The 19,419-nt window shown below is 53.0% G+C and overlaps 1 protein-coding gene across 1 annotated transcript in view; it reads right to left on the bottom strand.

Annotated features, from left to right (window-relative positions):
- The window catches only part of PLXNA1 (plexin A1), an 88,332-nt gene that overhangs the window by 18,491 nt on the left and 50,422 nt on the right, over positions 1–19,419 (bottom strand). Inside the window, 14 exon segments of the mRNA XM_019620119.3 lie at positions 1,418–1,484; positions 3,882–4,138; positions 7,381–7,523; positions 9,007–9,241; positions 10,038–10,181; positions 10,299–10,538; positions 10,842–10,935; positions 11,757–11,898; positions 11,901–11,923; positions 12,400–12,536; positions 12,762–12,882; positions 13,031–13,182; positions 15,706–15,896; positions 16,033–16,129. Coding sequence (XP_019475664.2) covers positions 1,418–1,484; positions 3,882–4,138; positions 7,381–7,523; positions 9,007–9,241; positions 10,038–10,181; positions 10,299–10,538; positions 10,842–10,935; positions 11,757–11,898; positions 11,901–11,923; positions 12,400–12,536; positions 12,762–12,882; positions 13,031–13,182; positions 15,706–15,896; positions 16,033–16,129 — 2,043 coding nt within the window.

The raw sequence follows: 19,419 nt of genomic DNA, 5'->3' as shown, positions 1-19,419 counted from the left end.
ACCCCCCATCTCCATGTCCAGCAGTGGCAAAAGAACCCATCCAAAGTAGCTTCTGAAGGAGGTGACCACATTCCTGTGACGTAACCACAGGGCTCCAGCCAGCCAAGGACAGGACGAGGGCATCACATCATGCTTGTGAAATCAGCAGCATCCCCAGATATCACCTTGGGTGTTGGAAGGATGCATGCTCTGCTTTGGACTGCAGAATAACCACATTCACTTCAAGCTCATCCATAGCAATCCCATTTGACCACCAAAAATGGGGGGGATCTGACCCTCTCCTTTGCCTCCCCTCTTTAGGAGGAGGCTGCAAGGTCCTACCCACACCTTCCTAACATGGAACAGGCAGGGGAAGCACCACAGAGCAAAGCAGCAGCGTGAGGAGGTCGGGGAAGTCTGCAATATCCCTGTGAATGGCACTGCTTTTCTCCTCTCCCACCCCTGGAAAGCAATCTCTGCCACACGCTACAGCTAGATTTTTATAGATACAGGCTACCCCTCGACAGAGGCAAAAAGCCAAGTGCACGTAAGTGATATTATAAATCACCTCTCGTTGACGATCACTTGAGTTCTGCACAGACTCCTGCTCACTCTCATCTCTTGGCTGGAAATGGTTCAAACTCCCTTTATCTTAATGAGGGATGAAATCCCACAAAAACGGCTGCATGCCACCCAGCCTCACTGAGCCAGACAGGATCCCAAGAAACAACCTCGGTGATTGACAAACCAACAGCAGGATCGTTAGCCTCAGCCCAAAGCACCACCAGGACACAGTGTTTGCCAATGTGGGCAAGGTGCTCAGCAGCATCTGTCCTTGTATACACGTGAGATGGCACAACGGGGAGTTGCTGTCCCCAGTGAGACCTAGGGGCAACTTTTAGAGGGGAAGCGACAGCAAAAGTGGAGATGCCTGGGAGAAACAAGCCCCCTGGGAGAAGCCTTGGTTTCAAAAGATAGATGAAGGAAAACGAGAGCAAATTGGCAGAAATATCCTCTGAGCACAAGCGTGTCTAAATGGGACCAGCTCCTGGGGCTTCATCCTCCTGAGCCGAGACAGGAGGGAAGAATGGGGATCACTGGGAAGGGATTCAAGACTCATCTGGATTCCTACAGATTTATCCTTTCTCCGGGCATTGTTTTTTTATGAAGATCTCAAAACAGAATGCATTAAGCAATCCCTGCCTGCATTTCATTTCTCAATCTCAGCTATTTCCCCAAAAGGGAAGCCAGAATCAGTAATCACATCTCAGAAATGTGGGAAGGAAACCAAGGTCTGGGAAGCAATCAGCACTCCAGGAGGGAACTGCAGACTGAAGAAACACATCAGCCCAGGCTCTAGGTGACACACTGCCCAGCCCAGTGAGGTAGGAACCCACCTCTGTCCTCACAGAGGGTCAGCAATCCCTCCCAAACTCACCTTCAGAAACTTGTACAGCAGAAACGTGAACCAATTTGTCAGCATCTTCTCTGCGACTGACTCTGTTCTGTAGGGAAGGCAGAGAGCAAAGTGATCAGGAGAGGACACTGAAAGTCTCTGATCCTACCCACTGCCACCTGGACGGTGGCTAACTTATTTTTGGCTTTAAAAGGTCACATCTGGAAAGGCAAAGACAGCAGGGCAGACAGCAAAAGCCCTAGTGACATGCCTGCCCACCTGCAAGGCTGAGCCTGCTGGGGGCAGAAGCAAATAGGTCTCCAGCATACTTGGAGAAGTAGAGAGAGACACAAACGACCTCATCTCATGAGGAGTCTCACCCAGGGGACGACCAGCATTCTACTTCTCCCTGTTACTTTCTACTTAAATGAAATATGCTTCTTCTGTCATGTCCTATTGGAACCTGGCAGCTCCCTCTGCAGAGAGTGGACTATATGAGACCCATAAGCTAGGTCAAATATCACCAAACCTCCCTCAAGCTCCCCAGTTAGAGTGTGACCCAAAGCACTGAACCAGATGGTCTTTAAGGTCCCTTTCAACCCATCCCTTTGGCCCATCACCACCACACAGCTCACAGTAAACGTGCCTCTCAACGCACCACAGGCTGGCTTAGCTGCAACGAGCTTAAAATTCAAATTAACACGTCCATTGCTTTTAAAGTCACTTTTACTCCCTTTCGGGTAAAAATGCCAGCCAGCCTCCTGAAACCCTCCGGTTATACTTCTCAGCTTATTCGCCCATTAATCATCAGATCAGCCACTTGTAAACGCAGATGCTCCCGAAAACACAAGCAATACTAATAACCTCCCAGACAGATCTGCATTCCTGTTACACCAAGGAAATGGACACAGGTTGGTTCAGGAAACAAAAACCAAAAGGAACCTGAATCTCAAGAGTGCTCAGAAGTGATCCTGCTGCCCAAAGGCAATGCCATGCAGGGCAGATGGGACAGAAGCCACTCTCCATGGCCAGATGGCTGGGGTAGAAAATCCACTTTCCTGGAGTTTATTCACACTGACTTGGGGTTGTACTGTCCCCTCCAAGCCTTTCTCTGGTGTTAATGGGGTTTATCCCTTTTTGCATTCAGTGGCACAGCAGAGCCCTCCTTAAGGCATTAGGGGATGGTAATACCTCAGGCTGCAGGAGGAAAGCTTTCCTGAGCCCATCAGCAAAGATTAATCCATTAAGAGGAGAAAAAAGAGATAAGGAAAGAGATGTAGGGAGAAAGCTAAGGAAAGGATGGGCTCATGTTACCAGTAGACATCCTCCTCAGCCCCAGCCCAGCTTCTCCATTGAATGCCCCAAACATCCATCTCCAGTGCCACAGCCTGAGCTCCAAGCAGATGCTTGTCTTTATCTACAACAGGGCCAGATGCCACAGCAATGGGAGATTATCCAATAACAAAATAAATAAATAACAGCTCTCCCCAGTAAGATCAATGGTAATCCGGTTGCTCTGGGCGGTAAGTACATTCTCTCACCCAACAGCACAGCTAATCAAAAGGATGGAGGAAGGAAGCACAGCCTCAAATGCCATGGCTGCAGGAAGAGAGAAGTCTGGTTAAATTTTACCTGGAAACAAGCTGGGGACTAATAGGGAATCTCATCCCTGTCCTAAGCCTCCCACAGCTCCACCTGCCTTGGTGAAGCCTTTGCTGTGGAGGGACAGTAAGATGGGAAGAGCTTAGGCATGTACTCAGATCAGGGACACATGGATTGCCCCCCCATGGTCCTATCCTTGCCAGCTGCACATCTGCACCACACCCTCTGGCACATTATTCCTTTTGAGGTGCTGTGAAAAACCATGGGCTCCTTTGGGATGCAGGTGACAAATGAGGCAGAGACTAGCCAAGGGAACACAGCCAGAGACCAGCTTGCAGCTGTATGTGCTCCAGGCATCTCCCCACGGCCAGACACACAAAGCCCAATGGGCTCTGTCCAGTCTGGCCATGCCAAAAACATCAGATGATGTCTGAAAGATGCTCTGGCATCCTCATGCCTTTCTGGTGACACGCCAACACTGCAGTCATCCCCACTGGACGGATGCTGTTTCATCCCTGCTGTGGGCTGGTACAGGCACAGCATGTGAAGGGATGGCACGGAGGGCCTCGGGCTGGGCTGGTGGAGCTTATTAATTGTTTTTGTTCGGCACTTGGTGCATCTTTCAATATTCATCAGCCCGTGATGAAGGAGAGCTCAGAGCTATCATTAAATATTGATGGCCCAGGCAGTCTCACGGCGGGGCTTGGCATGCTGCCTTCTGCTCACGCTCTACCCCGGCCCCAAGTGAGAGTCCTGGCTTGCAGAGATCTGCTTGGAAAACACTGCCAAGCCTGGCAAGGTGGGCAAAGCCTCTAAAGAGGAGGTGAGGAAAGAAGGGCTCTTGTTGGCTGCTGGCACACCGGGGCAACACCGCACAACTCCAGCCCTTTAAATAGCCACTCACCTCCGCAGGAGCAGCTTGGGATGGTTCTTACTCTCCAGATTTTTCTCAATGAGGTCGGAGAGAAGCTGCTTCAGAACACCCGTGGCATACTCCATCTCACCCTGCAGTGCTGTCATGATGAGAGAGGCCACATTGCCACGGTCTCGCATGGAAAAGCTTCGCTGAGCCTCCAGCGTGCGGATGAAGGTCAGCAGGAAGTGCTTCTTGTTCAGGAGCTGCCCAAAGAGGGTCAGGGACTTCTCCACGTTTGCCTGGACCTGCAGAGATAGAGCAAAGCTGGGAGATGGGCGCGAGCAGGAAGGCAATGAGAAATCAGGGAGGCCGCGCATCAAGTTAGCACAGTCTTGGGGCATCAGTGCATACATCAACTTCAAACATGTATGCACAGACATACATGCAGATCCCTCACCTACATTCTCTTTGTTCCCACATAACAAAATTTCAATGTCAACTACCAAGAAGCTCAATTCCTACCCAATGCATGGTGTGGGTATCACACTGAAGGAGTGCCTGCCCCTTTCCAATATCCAGAAAGCAAATAAAGCCTCGATACAAAGCTCTGCAGTCAATAAAGCTGCTAGGTTTTGGAGAATAGATTTCAGACAGGAGTAAATAGCGGAAAACTGGGTCTACCCTCTCCAGACACAATCTGAAATATTCCCTTTTGCTTTTGAAGCTGTATCTCAGCCATGTCCAGCTGGGAATGGGCTGGGTTCCTTTCATCTCCCCATCGCCTTCGTTAGCGCTGCTCTGCTCAGCACCGACCGTATTTCTTACCAGAAATGAGCATTTTTACACACAACATCCTCCTATTAGAAAAGATGGTTTCCTCTGAATAAAAGCCTCTCTCTGGTACAACATCAATTTTAATGATTTCTTTTTCCCCTTGTCTTCCTGATTGGGAGAATAAGTGAGAAATTTCATTTTGTGTCGATATTTGGAGACAAAACAAGACTCTTCATTTCGAAACATCAACTCAAAATGAAGGAGAGCGTTTTGACACATCAAATCATTTCACTTCAATCAAAACTTTGGAGCGTCGCTTTTTGGTTCAGTGAAGTTCCTTGTGCTTGTGCCTTCCCCCTCCAAAACTGCTGATGCTTCCCCACAGGAAAAGAATAATCCCATTTCCTTGTCATGCGTGTCACATGAGCTCTGCGTGTCTCCTCGCCATGCAGGAGAGAGGGAACACCTGCCCCAGGACATGGAGTTGGGGAAGTGACAAACCTCTCTCTCCCTGTTCTCAGGAATCTGTCCTCATAGAATCATTAAGATTGGAAAAGACCTCCAAGATCACCTAAGTCCAACCATCAACCTATCACCATCGTGTCAACTTACAGCATCAGTAAGGCAAGAGAAGACCACTAATATCACCAAGTTCAACCATTAACCCAACCCCACCATGCCCACAGACCACGTCCCTCAGTGCCACATCTCCATGGTTCTGGAACACCTTCAGGGACGGCATTCAACTGGCATTCAGCCAGCTGGGGGATGGGTCCAGCCCAACAGCAGCAATCATATAAGGTTTGGGAAGGGCTCCAGAGGATGGCAGTGCCCACTGCGCACAGCCCTACACACACCGCCCTGCTCCCTGCCTGCACCGCTGTGTTTAACTCGCTGATCATTAGCAGAAATAAATGAACAATACCGAATTAAATATTTAATCAGGCTTAAACTCACACAAAGCAACAAACCTCCCTCCAACAAACGTAAAGAGAAAGGGAGCTGGTAATGACAGTGTAATGCTTGGCTGTGGATTAGCGGGTGCGCAAGCGAGCGCCGCTTCCCTCCCATCATCCGCAGTAACTAATGTTACACTCTGAGCAAAGAGACAAATAAAAGCAAACCTGATTCAATTATATGAAGCTTGCACAACTGTAGTTGCTTTATTTAATCTCTTTTGGGGTTTTTTGGTGATTTTTTTTTTTTTTTTTTTTTTGCTTCCTTGCAATTTTAACCCTTTCTGCCCCAGGCAACGCTGAGCCTACATGCTCTTTCTGGTGGGATGTTTTCAATTAGGAGCCGGGAGTGGATGAACTCCTGCCCAGTCCCCCTGGATAATTCACAATTACTCCTCTGCAATTTCCTCTCCAGAGCTCCAGTTTGATATCGTTTCCACCCCTGTCCCCTCTGGAGAGGACCGTAGCATCCAACAGATGCTGCCACGAAAGCTTTCTGCTCTCATCCACTCCAAGGTGCCCCATCCACACACCTGTTCCAGCAGCTATGCATCACTGCCTCCAGGAAAAATCTTAAGGAATACCCTTAGGAGCAGGAGCAGAGAAGAGCTGAGCCAGGCTTCTGCAGGGACAGGAAGGGCTGTGCCCAGGGGAGGGCTGCTCCCCGGCCCCATAGCCAGCAACAGCTCTGAGCATCTGGGAAACCTGAGCTGCGTGGGGAAATCCACGGAAACAGGGACCCCCCTGCCTCCGGAGCTGGGATTATGGAGCAGGCACAGGGCCAGCTCCCCTCGCCGAGGCTATGCTGCCTGACAACACCAGCACGTGTGCTTGCAATTGGTAAGGGCTCGGGTTGTAACTAGCAACCACGCATCCTGCACCAGAGCTGAGTGCTTCTCCCATACCAACACTAATTACCACATCAGGTCAGAAGCAAGGGGAAGCCAACGTTCACCCACCTCATTTCTCCAAACAAGAGCAGCCTCAGCAGCTCTGCACTGCATGCCCCAAATGAGGCAGGTGTGGTGAAGCTGAGAAAGAAAAGGGTGCTGTTCTGGAGATCAGGATGCCCAGGTTGGGCTCTGTACTGGGAAACAGAGCCACAGACACAGGACATGTTAGACAAGTCTGCCAGCAAAGAGCAGCCTTGCAGGCATCAAACAAATCCAACTGAATAAAGCAAGTGCTGTAGAAAATGACAGCAGCAATGATACTAATATAAATATTGATATTAATGTCAGAGAGAGCAGCAACCACTCAGCCCATGCTCACATCCCTGAAGTTTCCACCATCCCTCCTGCAGTGCAACCACCAACCTTGCAAGCACAGACGCAGCAGCAATCCTTTATTATTCCTACCCCACACAGCCCCAAAACACTTCACCCTCTCCACTATTTGCTGTTTATCTGTTCTATTGCAAAAGGGCTGGAATCACTCCTGACTTCTGGCATAGCTCAGCTATGAAAACAGCATAGCTCTGCCCACCCTCACCAGCCTGCATCCCTCCCCATCTGCCTGAGGATCATAGAATGGCCTGGGCTGAAAAGGACCACAATGATCATCTAGTTTCAACCCTGCTAACCACTAGACTGGCTGCCCAGAGCCACATCCAGCCTGGCCTTGAATGCCTCCAGGGCATCTCTGCAGCCCCATGCTCAAGGCAGCCTGTTCTGGAACCGCCAAACTCCCTGCTCACAGCTCAGAAGCTGCAAGGAGGCAGATGAGCATGGCCACATCACATTCCTCCCCCTTTCCAGCCCAGAGGTGCATCCCCAGCATGAAAGCCTGCAGAGACAGACAGACACCCAGTACCACACCTCCATCTCCTTCAGCACCGGGTGGTCTTCTATCCCGGGGAACAGAACCCGCATGGCGTAAGTGCGGTAATCCAGGAAAGGGATGCCGGCCCCATCCAGGTCGTTAGTCAGTTCGTTAATGTCCGTCTGCAGCTCAGCAAAGGCTGGATGGAAAAAAGCAGAATTCAGTAACATGGCCCCCAGCACGCTGCACTGCCACCCAAAACATTCCGTGGCACCTGACGGGTGGGTCTCAGGGCAATGCTCAGAGCTGGATCCACATCCTGCACACTGGGTTGCACATTATCGCTGCCCCCATCTTACACATGGATAAACAGAAACAGAGCTGCAGGCAGAGGGGATGATCCCCTTGGAATAAATCAAGTGGTAGAGCTGGGAACGGGACCAGCGGGTCCCAGAGGCTGCAATTCCCCTCACTCAGCACTCACAGGCTCAATGGGATCCCGGGGGCAGCCGGGAAAGGCAAGGTTTGCACAAAGCCAGAGCTTCTGGGGGAAACGTTAGCAGAAACCACAAGAATGTCCTCATTTTGTTTTGACCTAAATACTACTGAAGAGCTGAACACACCCACCCCAGCACCTCCCGATTCCCAAGGGAAAGCAATGCAGGGAGGTCCTGAACCTTTAATTGCACCTACAGGGAAAAGCTGACGGGAGAGGAGTCCTAGAAAAGGGAAAGGGGTTGGGGGAGTGAGGGGAGAAAACCCTCAGAAAAATCAAATTAATGGCACTTTAAAGGGAGCTGAAAGCATAGCAGAGGGCTGCAGGCTCGTCAGCCTGATGAGAAAAAACAAACCGTCAGCTTGAAAGGCATGCTATCTTATCTGTAACTAGTGGGACTAGAAAAGAGAAAAGGCAGGGAAGAGATTGTGCCTTTTAATTAAAAGCAGATCCTTTTATCTGCCAGCTGTGGAAGACAAGACACCAGCTCCCTCCCCTCTCCCTGTCACCACTGCCATCCACACGCCTGTTTAGGGATGGGGATTTGGGGAAGCAAAGCGTTTTTCTTGCGTTCCCCTTTTTATTATCTTGTTGTAGGTGCCTGCTCCATCCGCAGGCTCGAAGCTGGTTGTGGCGGCGCTTGGCAGGGTCGGGGCCTTGGGAGCCAGCTCAGGGGGATAATGGGCAATTAGGTTTTATCAGCAGGATCATACAAGGAATTCTGTCCAATTTCACAGCATCCGTCTATCACATAATGAGAGACCAATTGCCTGCTCACAGGCAGCCCTCGCTACCCTCTTTGCTCCCTTCGCTCACATTCAGAGAAACAGAGGGGAATTCTTCAACTGGAAAAATCCCCAAATCCCACCCAAAATGGTTTTCCTTTCTCTGACAAAGCAGCTTTGTTCAATTCCACTCCCTCTCTGACAGGCAATGAGGAAAGGGTGGGAGCACCCAGAGCACAGGGATGACACAGAGACATCGCTTTCCCACAGGGAAAGCAAGAGTCCAGGTGAGAGTCTATGGGGTGCCACAGGGAGAAAGAAGAGGATGGAGGTGAGAGAGGTGGGAGGCAGAGGGCTGAATCCTGACCCCACACACTGAGGTTAGTAAAGGACAAAAGTGTCTCATGGTGCCTGATATGAAACCCAGACCCAACACAAAGCTGGGGGCCAGGACTGCTCACCCTCTTTGCACTCCAGGGCCACCCGGGACTCCAGGTTGTCCATCTGCAGCTGGAGGCGTTTCAGCGTGCGGTCAGCATCGCGGGACTTGCGCTTGTAGGCGATGAGGACGATGATGATGATGAGCAGCAGCAAGCCGCCACCGCCGCCGATCCCAATAATGGCAGGCAGGGTGAGCAGGCTATCCGAGTAGATCTGCAGCGTGCCCGGGGAGAACTCAAACCCTCCAGCCTTAATCTGCATCACAGGGAAAGAAAAAGAAAAGGGTAAGGCAATAAGGGGGCATCATGCCTTCCCACCATACTGGGAACAACGGGATGTGGGGAAATACAGAGCATCCCCCAGTGCCCCAGGAGTTTGTCCGGAGCAGCACAGCGCATGGTAATGGGATGCAGGACATGCTGCCAACGTGTACATGGAGCAGGCAGGGAGTTTGATGTCTCATTCAGACAGCATTACAATAACAGATGGGATGTGAAGTGAGCTCCCTGATAGATGGGGAGCCCGGGGGGGAGTGTGTCAGGTCCCTTTCAAGCAGGCAAGGCCGTGCAGACCAGGAGCACGAGCACTGCTGTGCAACAAGCTAATGCACATGGAGCGCGGCTTACAGTGCGAGTGGGGACCATGGATGAGGAACCCCCTTGTGCTCAGCCCCAGCTGTGCCCTGGCACCCAGCAACCCTTAGCAGGGTGCAGGAACAGCCGGCTGAATGTGCCAGGAAAAGGACAAAACATTTGGTCCTACACCAAGCACACAATTAGGGAGAGCGATGCATGGGGTGAAGGGAAAAGGCTCCCAAGGACTGTTCCTGCAAGTGTGCTATCCATCCTTGTCTGAGGATGAGCACACATAGTAGGGTCAGTGCTGGCATGAAGATTATATCTCTGTGACAGCCAGCCAGGGACCATGAGACACAAAGGCTTCAAGTGCCCCTAACATCAGCTACTTTTCTTCCTGCATCTCCAATACGAAGCCACACATTAGCTCCATATTTCCTCCTCCCTACCTCCTGCACAGGGGGCTTGGTGCTTACCGTGACTTTGTGCTGGCCGGTGAGGTTAGGAGACTCACAGAGCAGTTGGGTCTCAGACACGGTCAGAGTGCAGGGAGTGTCCCCAATCAGCACTGTGTAGTTCAGGCGGGAGTTCCCTGCAGCTGGCGGGAGCAGGTTCCTGCCCTTTGAGGAATCAAAGAACGAAGCAGTCAGCTCCAGCACAACAAGGAATGCTCCGAAGCCTTATCACAGAGCAAATTTGCCCCAGGAGAACCATATCCTGAGTGCACACAGCCTTACCTTTAGGATGAGGGGAGAGCTGGGCTTCAGCTCCAGCATCCCCGTGGGGCTGAGGGGCTCAAAGACGGGGTCTGGGTAGTATACAAAGTTGGTGGTGTTGATGATCAGCAAAGCCTGGACGTTATCCATGATGAACCCAATCTCGTCTGGCCGGTCACCGACCTCAGGAGGGCTCCGCTCGGGGTTATCAATGGAGGGTGCATAGCACACCATGGTGGTGTCATTGTACACGGTGCAGTTCTGTGGGGGGCACAGACTGGGGTCAGATCTGGCTCTCAACAGTGAGGGCAGGGTCTGACCCTATAGGGATCTCCTGCAAGCATTTTGCATGCTCAGATCGCACCCTAGCAGTGCCGGCCAGGGATATCACTGCCCCGGTGCCCCTCTTCTGGGTGCAGCCCCTGGGCACCACCACCCCCACGGTATCACATTTGGATCCCAGGGAGGGATGCGCTTTCTGCTCTATGTTGCAAAGAGATTACATCCCTCTTCCCTGTGCTCTAGCCTTGATCTCAGCCCTCCCCATCAGCCAGCATCACTTACATTCTCCCTTTCAGAGCTGCAGTACTTGGCTCGGATCTTGGGCTCTTTGATGGTGGCCAGGTTGGTGCCAGTCACAGTCAACAGTGTCCCACCACTAGAGACAGACAGATAACAGGTAGGGAGAAACAGCTGTGACCTGAGGTCCCCACTTCTAGGCAACCAGCAGGCCCCATCCTCACCAGACAGAGGCTCACCTCCCCCAGCCTAGGTGCCCCAGGGACCCATTCTCCAGCCATGTCACCATGGACAGCAGAACCAGCACCAAATCATCTCAGATGCCTAAAAGCCCTAAAATCCCATCCTGTGTACGCATGGAGTGCAGGGCTTGGAGTCTGAATGCAATTCCAAATAAAGGAACAAGTGATGGGAAAGCATCACCAACGGGAGGTCCTCTCTGCCACCCCCTTCCTCCATGGCAGAGGGAGGTGACAAGCAGCAGGTGCCAAGCCAGGCTGATCCCTGCGGGGTTTTCTCTGCCACTTAGTGTTAAAAGCCCCAGAGAGGTCGGCCATGCCCCTGGGGAGCTCACTCCTCATTGGCACCCTGGGGAAAGTTTCCCTTAGCACAAGCACTTAATGGATTCCTTCGCCTCCTCTCCAGCCAATTCAAACCTTTTAGAAAAAATATGCAAACATTTCCAAAATCCCCCAATGGGAAATATTTTAATTTTATTTGCTGCTGCCAAATGTCAAGTTGAAATTAAGCAGATCCAAAGCTCTCTCCGCCCCTGCCCCCTGCCAGGCTGAGCACTGCAGGCCAGGAGTTAGCAGGGTCCCAGTGCCAAGCTATTCCTCACGCTCCTCTCCGGAGCACGGCCCAGGGGATATTGCAGCAGCACTGAGGAACGCAGATTGGGATGGGGGATCTGTGCCCAGCAGGGCCCTGCTGCATCCCTGTGAGCAGTCCTTCACCTACCTGTTGATGCTCCACTCAGGATCAATCTTTTGGATGGTAGGGTCCTCTGTGTAGTTGTACTTCACCTCCGGGTTGCTCAGCTCTGCCCGGTTGATGTTGATGAGGATGGGGGACCCACCAGGAGCGTGGCCAGGGGGGTCCTGCAGCGGATCTCACGGGCACTTCTCCTGGGGCAGAAACAGGACAGTCAGGGACCAGAGAGGAGGGAGGTAACGGCACCCTTACCCCTTGTGAAACTGCTGAGTGGGAAAGGGAGAGAAAAAGAAACTCAAGAAATAAAACAAAAGGCAGCCAGGAAAGGCTGAGCTGCTCCTGAGCGTTCCCATTGCGTGGCTGCTGCAAACAGCAGCGATTAGAGCTGATAACCAGTAATTACCGCAGGAAAATATTTAAAGAGCCGCTCCATTATCATCCCTAATCTAAAAATTATCCACTTCATGCCTCAGGGCTCTATGCTTTTAGAGAAAAATCCCCACGCTTTGGGCTCTTCCTAGAGCCTCTGACACAAAGAGGTTTCAGGGGGGACGCTCCTCCAGGCACCTGCAGGATTTGGCTCAATGGGATCTGCTCTATTTGGGGGTTCCACTCCCTCCAGAGGTGCTCCCACCTTCGTTCCCCCCCCCATGTGCCCCATGCCCCTCACCCTGAAAAGGCACAGGGCCGTCCCCCGATGGTGACGGTGACGTTGCTGCCAGCATTCAGATGGCTTCCTTCAATGGCAATCCAGGTGCCACCAGAGAGAGGGCCGCGGGCAGGAGTCACTCGGGAGAAAGTGGGTGTCTGCCAAAGGAGAACAGCTTCAGCATGTGATGGGTCAGGATAGGACCTGGGTCCCAAGCGTCCATGAGTGGATGATGAGAGATGGGGAGGGTGGCAGAGAGACAGAGTATGGCACGGGGAGCTGCCTATGGCAGCAAGACACCCACAGTCACCTTCCTCCCATGGCCCCCACCCACACGTGATACCAGCCCTATTCCCAGTGCATGGGGTGACACCGGGGCTTACCACGAAGGTGAAGCTCTTGGGGGAGGTGGCCCGGTAGTTGGGGGAGCAGTCCCGGATGCACACTTCAACCCGTGCATCGTGGACCTTGCTTGGGCTGGCGTCTCCAATTTCACACACGATCCTAAAAGACACAGGAAAGAAGCTCCAGCCCTCACCACTGCAACCATTGCCAGCTTGGACTTTGCTCCCACATGTCCTTCTGCAGGCACAGGCAGTGTTTGAGCCCTGACCCCCATGCACCAAGAAGATCCCCCCTCTTCCACACTCACTGCTCAGCGCTGATGTACTCGCTCTCGATGGGGATGCACATCACTTTGCCCACTCGAACACCCCAGCGCACGTCTTCAAACTTGAGGCCCAGGTTCTCCCCCGTGATGGTCAGACGTGTCCCTCCTTGCCTAGGGCCGGTCTCAGGTGACAGCTAAGGAACAGCACAGCAATCAGCCAAGGGACTGGAGCCATCAGGCTGCAGGGGATGCCTCGCTCCGCTGGCTGCAGCCTGCATAGCACCAGGATGGGCACTGCTCCCTGACAAGGAGCAGATCAGCTGTGACAAATGCCAGAGCATGTGCACAGAGCACGAAGCAAGACAGGCTTCCCGAATGCCTGCAGTGTCCACATGGCCCCTGAGGAATGAGTCTGGAGGTGCCAGATGTGTGCGAGCAACGGGCTGCTTTATGGACACCCTGCTGCAGATGGAGACGGGTGGTACACAGGAGATGAGGACACAGAAAGGAGGGAGACAAGGCAGACCCAGCCAACCACAGAAACACATGAGTTTGCCTTTGGGAAGGTCTCACACACCAAGGGATGAGGTCCCCACACCCAAACTGTTCTCACGTGAGGAACTATCCCCACCAAGTACTCATCGCCAACACAGCAGGCAGAGGAGAACAGGGGGAATGTGGGTCCTGCTCATCCTTCTGCCATCCAAACCCTTGCCAAGCTGGCCGCCTTCTGGAGAGCCTCCGCCTCGTGCCGTGCCTCATTTACCAGCATGATTCCCAATAAAGCGGACAGGTGTGGCCTGACAGAAGGTGTTGGGATGACAAATGAACAAAGAGGTGTGGGCCCACCGCATGCCTCCAACGAGGTGATTAGGGGCAATCTGACAGCAGTGCACACCTGCAGCACTAAGTAGAACAAATGGCAAGGCTGCATGCCTGCACTGGGACAGGGGATGTGTCCCAGCGCAGTGGTGGGGCTCCACCACCACCCCAAAGCTCACAGCAAGCCCAAGGCAGCCACAGCTCCTGCTTCACACAGTGGCAAAACCCTTCTGGGCTCCAGGCAATGCTATTTGCCTCAAGTCAGCATAGTTCCAGGATCAGGGCTCACTACAGAGCTGCAACAAGTGATCATGACTGCTCTTCCCCATGCATCGAGCTCTGCTGGGGGGGGGGGCTGGATATAAGCGGCTGTTTGTTTGGTATTTTTAGATGCACGTTAAAAGCTGCTCCAGCATGTTAGATTCCTCCTCCTCCCTGCAAACCTGACAAGGGCCATGTGTTCAGGGAGAAACGAGCCCAGGAAAGAGGTGACTCTGTTCACAGCGCTGCACAGAAAGGTCACAGCTAAACAAGCCGCATGGGAGCAGGGGCTGGTAAGGAGGGCAGAGCAATGCCCACAACATCCCACTCCAAAGACCCAGCCCCAGCAAACACCACTCTTCCGCTAATTGGTTCCACAGGGTCCTTCTTTTAGCCCAAAAGGTAAATGGCTTCGGTGGGCATAAGCAACCGCAGCACGGGAAGGGGGCAATCAGGGGAAGGAACGTCACTCTGAGGGCCAGCACCTGGCAGGACCCATGCAAGTTTGCAGAGCTGCTTGTCCCCCACCACTGAGCAATGGTAAAGAATTGGGGCCACATCCCAGCCCAGCTTCATCACTCACAAACACACCTAATCTCCAGCTTGCTGGGCTGGGAAAAGGCTCCACATCCTTCTCAAACCTCTGCAAGGGGCTCCCAACCCATGATTTATGCTCACAAGCCCGGATGCAGGACGGGGCTGTGGAAAGCAGCAGCAGCTGCTGGAGGAGCACCACGTCCACAGTCTGCAGCGACCGCCTGCTCATGTCAGCCCCAGGGCACAAAGCAGCACCAAGGTCAAGCCCACCTGCTAACAGATCTGCTTATGCTGCATCTGCAATTACTGCCAAACTGCATAACGATGGAGGGCCTGCTGCGAGCCAGACACCATCCGCAGTAGCGTGCAGGTGGATGCTAGCAAGTCGTGGCTCTGGTTGCCTTCATGGGTGCTCAGTGCCATCCCGAGGCAGGAACTGTCACAGGGACCCCACTATCACGTTTGCCATCAGCAGCAACAAGAAGCCTCCAGTTTGATTGCTGTAAGTCAGTACCAGGCTGGCCCAGACTCAATGCAGACTCTGGGGCTCCACCTTGTCCCTGCAGGGAAGGGATGCACACAGGACATGGGCATGGGGGCAGTGGGAAAGGCAGGGCTCTGGTTTCCAGCTTTCATCAGATAACACAAAGAAACCCAAACAGATCAGATACAACGCTAAGACTCCAGTAATTAACACCAGTGATGACACCTGCTTTTCCTGCGAGCCGTGGGTAAACAGAACAGATCGCATGGAATTACACATCAATCCCTCCTAAAGCACCTCGAGCCCGACCGACAGACATGTTAACATTAATGTGGGCAATCTTGTGAAAGGAAGGTCATAAAAGCTGTCAGAGATGGGAATGATGAACTATCGACCCATGCAACCAGGGGAGGAGCAGCCCAGATCTGCGGCTTTCCCGGGATGCTAGGATGAACAGCAGGAATCTCAGACACGGGACAGAAAGCCAAAAGCACCAGGGCTGCAGAGGGAAGATTTTAGCCTTGGAAAGCAAAACAGTGACAAGAAACGCTCAGCCCAAAGCACGGACTACATTTGGTGCACCCCTCTCATCCCAGACCCGCACACCCCCTACCTTGGTGATCTTGGGGTCGGTGCAGCGGCTGTTACCACTGCTGGCGTGCATCCAGCTGCTCTCGTAGGCCAGGCAGTGCTGCCGCAGAGTGCAGCGCTTCTCCGACACGCACCAGCCACACTCGAAGCGTGGGTCGGCCTTCAGGCACAGCCCACAGCTCTCCCGCAGGGCTGAGCACTTGTACAGGTGGGCTGCAACAGCAAGTGGAGAGCGGGGTCAGTGCTGCCCCACAGTCCTCAGTTGTCACTGGGCTCCCCGTTCAGAGGAGACGGGGAGGCTGGGGGTGCACAGGGCTGATTTCCCACCCCAGCCCAAACCCTCACTTACCCTGGATGTTCTGGGGGTTGTCGATGACAAAGTTTCCATTCCAGACCACGGATAAGTTGACCGGCAGATCGCTGATGTCGTTCCCTTCGTAGAAGTACTGCAGGAGAGGACAGAAGGAGGCCATTAGAGATAAACAAGGAGAGGTGTAGGACACTGCTATGAGGCTGTCCCCTATCAGCCAAAAAGAGAGGGATGGAGACTGCAAGAAACTGGCCTGGCCACAAAAGTACAGGTCTGATAGTTTGGGCAAAAAAGCAGACACGGCATAGGCAAACCAGTAGGCAAGACTGGCATAAAAATAAACAACATAAAGAGTTTCTAAAAAGATCAAAAACCCAAAGGTCTGAAGCTGCTGCTGAAGAGGCTGAAATAGAAAACATCTGAAACAAACACACCCCTCTCTCCATACCAGGAACAGGGGAGTTGCACCCTTCCTCACATTCCAGGACCAGCCCTGCCAGCCTAGCACAGGGATGAAGCTGGATCCCTGCTGCTGCACAGAGCTCAGCTCCCAGCTCGGTGCCTCCTCCCACCCAACCTCGCTCTCCCTTGCTTCGAAACCTGAGTCGCAGCCCCGGCAGCCCCATCAATATTCCCCGCACAGCCCCGGCATGCAGGCGGAGAGCTTTAATCGATACGGAGACAGGAAGGCAGTCGGAACCGTCCCTGACAGCTAATGACCTCCTTCGGCAAGAGATTCCCCGCTCCTCTCCGGAGAAAATGACAGGCGTGTCAGGAGAGATTAAATGAATGATTCATGGCTTGCTGGAGTTTGTTAGGAGCTGTGGCTGCTTGGGCAGCAGCTTGCCCAAGCTGCAGGCTGGACACGGCCACACCTCCTCCAGCACAGCCTCACCCACCTCCGTTCTCTGTAATTCCCCGTGTTGGCAAGCAGCCTCCTGGGCCTCAGGAGCATCCCTAGGACTGGAGCCATGATCAGCCATGGGGACACAGTGCCCACGGATGTGGCTACAATAACACACCCACCCCTCAGCCCCTCTGACCCCACAAGGTAGAACCAAGAAGCCACCTCCTGTTTCAGGTTACACATCCTTGCAGGTGTTCAAGGAACATGGAGATGTCATACTTAAGGACATAGTTAATGAACAATATTGGTAGATGGATGGCTGGACTACATGATCTTAGAAGTCTTTTCCAAACCCAGTAATTCTATCTTCCACTGCTTTTGACTAATTGTCCTTCACCCACGGACCAGGCTGGAAGAGCCCAAAAATGCACTCCTGGGTAGCACAGCTGCCACTGATCAGATGTACACAGTGCTTTTAAGGCATGAAACACCCAATTGCAATCTCATCCCTTTCCTAAGTCCACCACTACCTCTCCGCAGGACAGCCCCAATCAGCTCCCAAATCAGCCACAGAATCACAGAATATCTCAGCAACACTCCATCTCCAAGCTTAGGAAAATGGAGCCAGAACAGGGCCGCGAGCCCACATCCCTCCACCTTCCTTCATCCTTCACCCACACTCTCAACCAGCCATACGTCCCAGGCAGGACTGAGGCCAGGAGCCAGACCCACAGCAGCAATGGGACCATCCCCTGCAGCACGACACAGCACGTGCCAGGGAGGGCCACAGCAGCACTGGAGCAGAGTTTTGCTGTGACGAGCCACGTGGCAGTGTAAGTGAAATTGGCATTTTCAATTTGTACTCTGACATGTCTCATTTGGGGCCCTGGCATCTCGGGAAGGCATCCAGCCTGCAGCTGTCCAAAACACTTATTTGCATCTCTCTGCCCCGGCTGCTTTTGGAAATTAGTTCTTCTGGGAGGTGGGTAGGAGGGTGGAGGAAGAAGAATAGGAGGAGAAGGAGGGAGAGAGTTAACTCTTTGTGCACCAGCCCTGAGACAGACGGGTTTGCAAAGAAGGAACACGCACAAGAGATGCCATCCATCTCAGTAAAGACACCACCATGCTGAGCACGCCGCATTTGGAGAAGCATACCTGGTATCTACCCCAAATCCTCGGCACTTACTCCCTACAGACCCACATAGAGGTTACTTCGAAAGGACCCCTGAAGCTTGAGAAAGTCACACAGGGCACAAAGCAGCCTCCCTGGTCCTGGGGTGGGGAGTAAAAGAATGGTGAGCAGCCAGGACTAGGGTCACATGCTGGTGGCACCGCCAAAGCTGCCCTCCTGCTCTCACTCCCTTGTGCCTCTTCACACCTATAAGCATGTTATCCCTCTTATGCACTGAAATGTTTGCATTCACATTTGACAAGAGGTCATTCCAGAGCTCCAGCACCCTCCTAGCATCCCGGTTACCCTTTCTGTACAAAGTAAGCTCTGTGCAGGCACTGTCCCATTAGCTCCTCCTTGCCTCCAGCTAACACATTTCCAAACATCCATTAAGCACTTAACAGTTATTAACTTCCTGGGTAAGCAATGGCTGCGGCCATCAGCAATCGCAATGAGCTGCGTGCAGGAGGCCAGGGCTGGTGGCACCTGGCAGCCTCACAGCCACACTGCATTCTGCTCCACAGACACGCTGCCAGCCCCAAGTTGAGTTACTTTGCTTTGCAAGCAATAAGCAGGCACTGCTCAGAGAGCAAACAGTGGATGCTGAAAGGGAGAAGCATGCTCACGTGCTACAGTGCCTGCAGAAGGGACAGGAGAATACATCTCATGGAGTGAGTCAGTGGTGGGATGGAGCTCCTTGGCTCCTCAGCTTGTCCAGATCAGTGCTCTGGTGCCTCTGCAGGAGCCCAAAAGACGAGCCTGGATGCAGCTCTTCCCAGCAAGGTCTCCTGCTGCAAGGAAGTGACTCAGGCTAGAGGACTCCTCACCAAGCATTTCTGTGGAGTATCCCAGGCATCCTCCCAAGAAACAGCCAACAACCCTACGCAGCTCTGCTTCCCATGCCCCCTCCAGGCAGGGGCTGCCCACTTCTCTACCCCAGCAGCTCCCACGTTCGCTCCTGGGAAGTCCCCTGCCCACCCTTGAGCCGGCAGGGATCCCCAAGAAAGGCACTGCAGGGGTCACTCCCCTGCCCACCCTGAGCAAACCCACACATCCCAACCTCCCTCTGCCCAACAGGACCCTCCCCTCCCTCTCTCCAGCACCATCCCCCTGGGCTGTGTTTCTGGAGGAGTCGCTCAGCTGCAGCTGTGTCCTATTTTTCTGTAGTTGATGACCTCAACTTCTTCCCCTCACTACGGGGACGGCAGTAATGTACATCGTGTCTCGCCAGGGCTCAACTGCAATTCATCATTATTTTATCTGCTGGAATTTAATTGGATCCTATCAAACTCTCCTGATACTCCCTTTTCACTTTAAACACTGCTGCAGGAAAGATAAATGCAGGCAGCGCTAGGACAGAGCGCACGGCTTTGTTGGCGAACGGTTCTGGGGTTGTGGGCTCTGGTCC

The sequence above is a fragment of the Meleagris gallopavo genome, chromosome 14 (assembly GCF_905368555.1).
Source record: "Meleagris gallopavo chromosome 14, MGAL_WU_HG_1.1, whole genome shotgun sequence".
NCBI lineage: Eukaryota > Metazoa > Chordata > Aves > Galliformes > Phasianidae > Meleagris > Meleagris gallopavo.
Note: the sequence above shows the minus strand (reverse complement) of the source record. Positions and strands in the feature narration are given on the sequence as shown.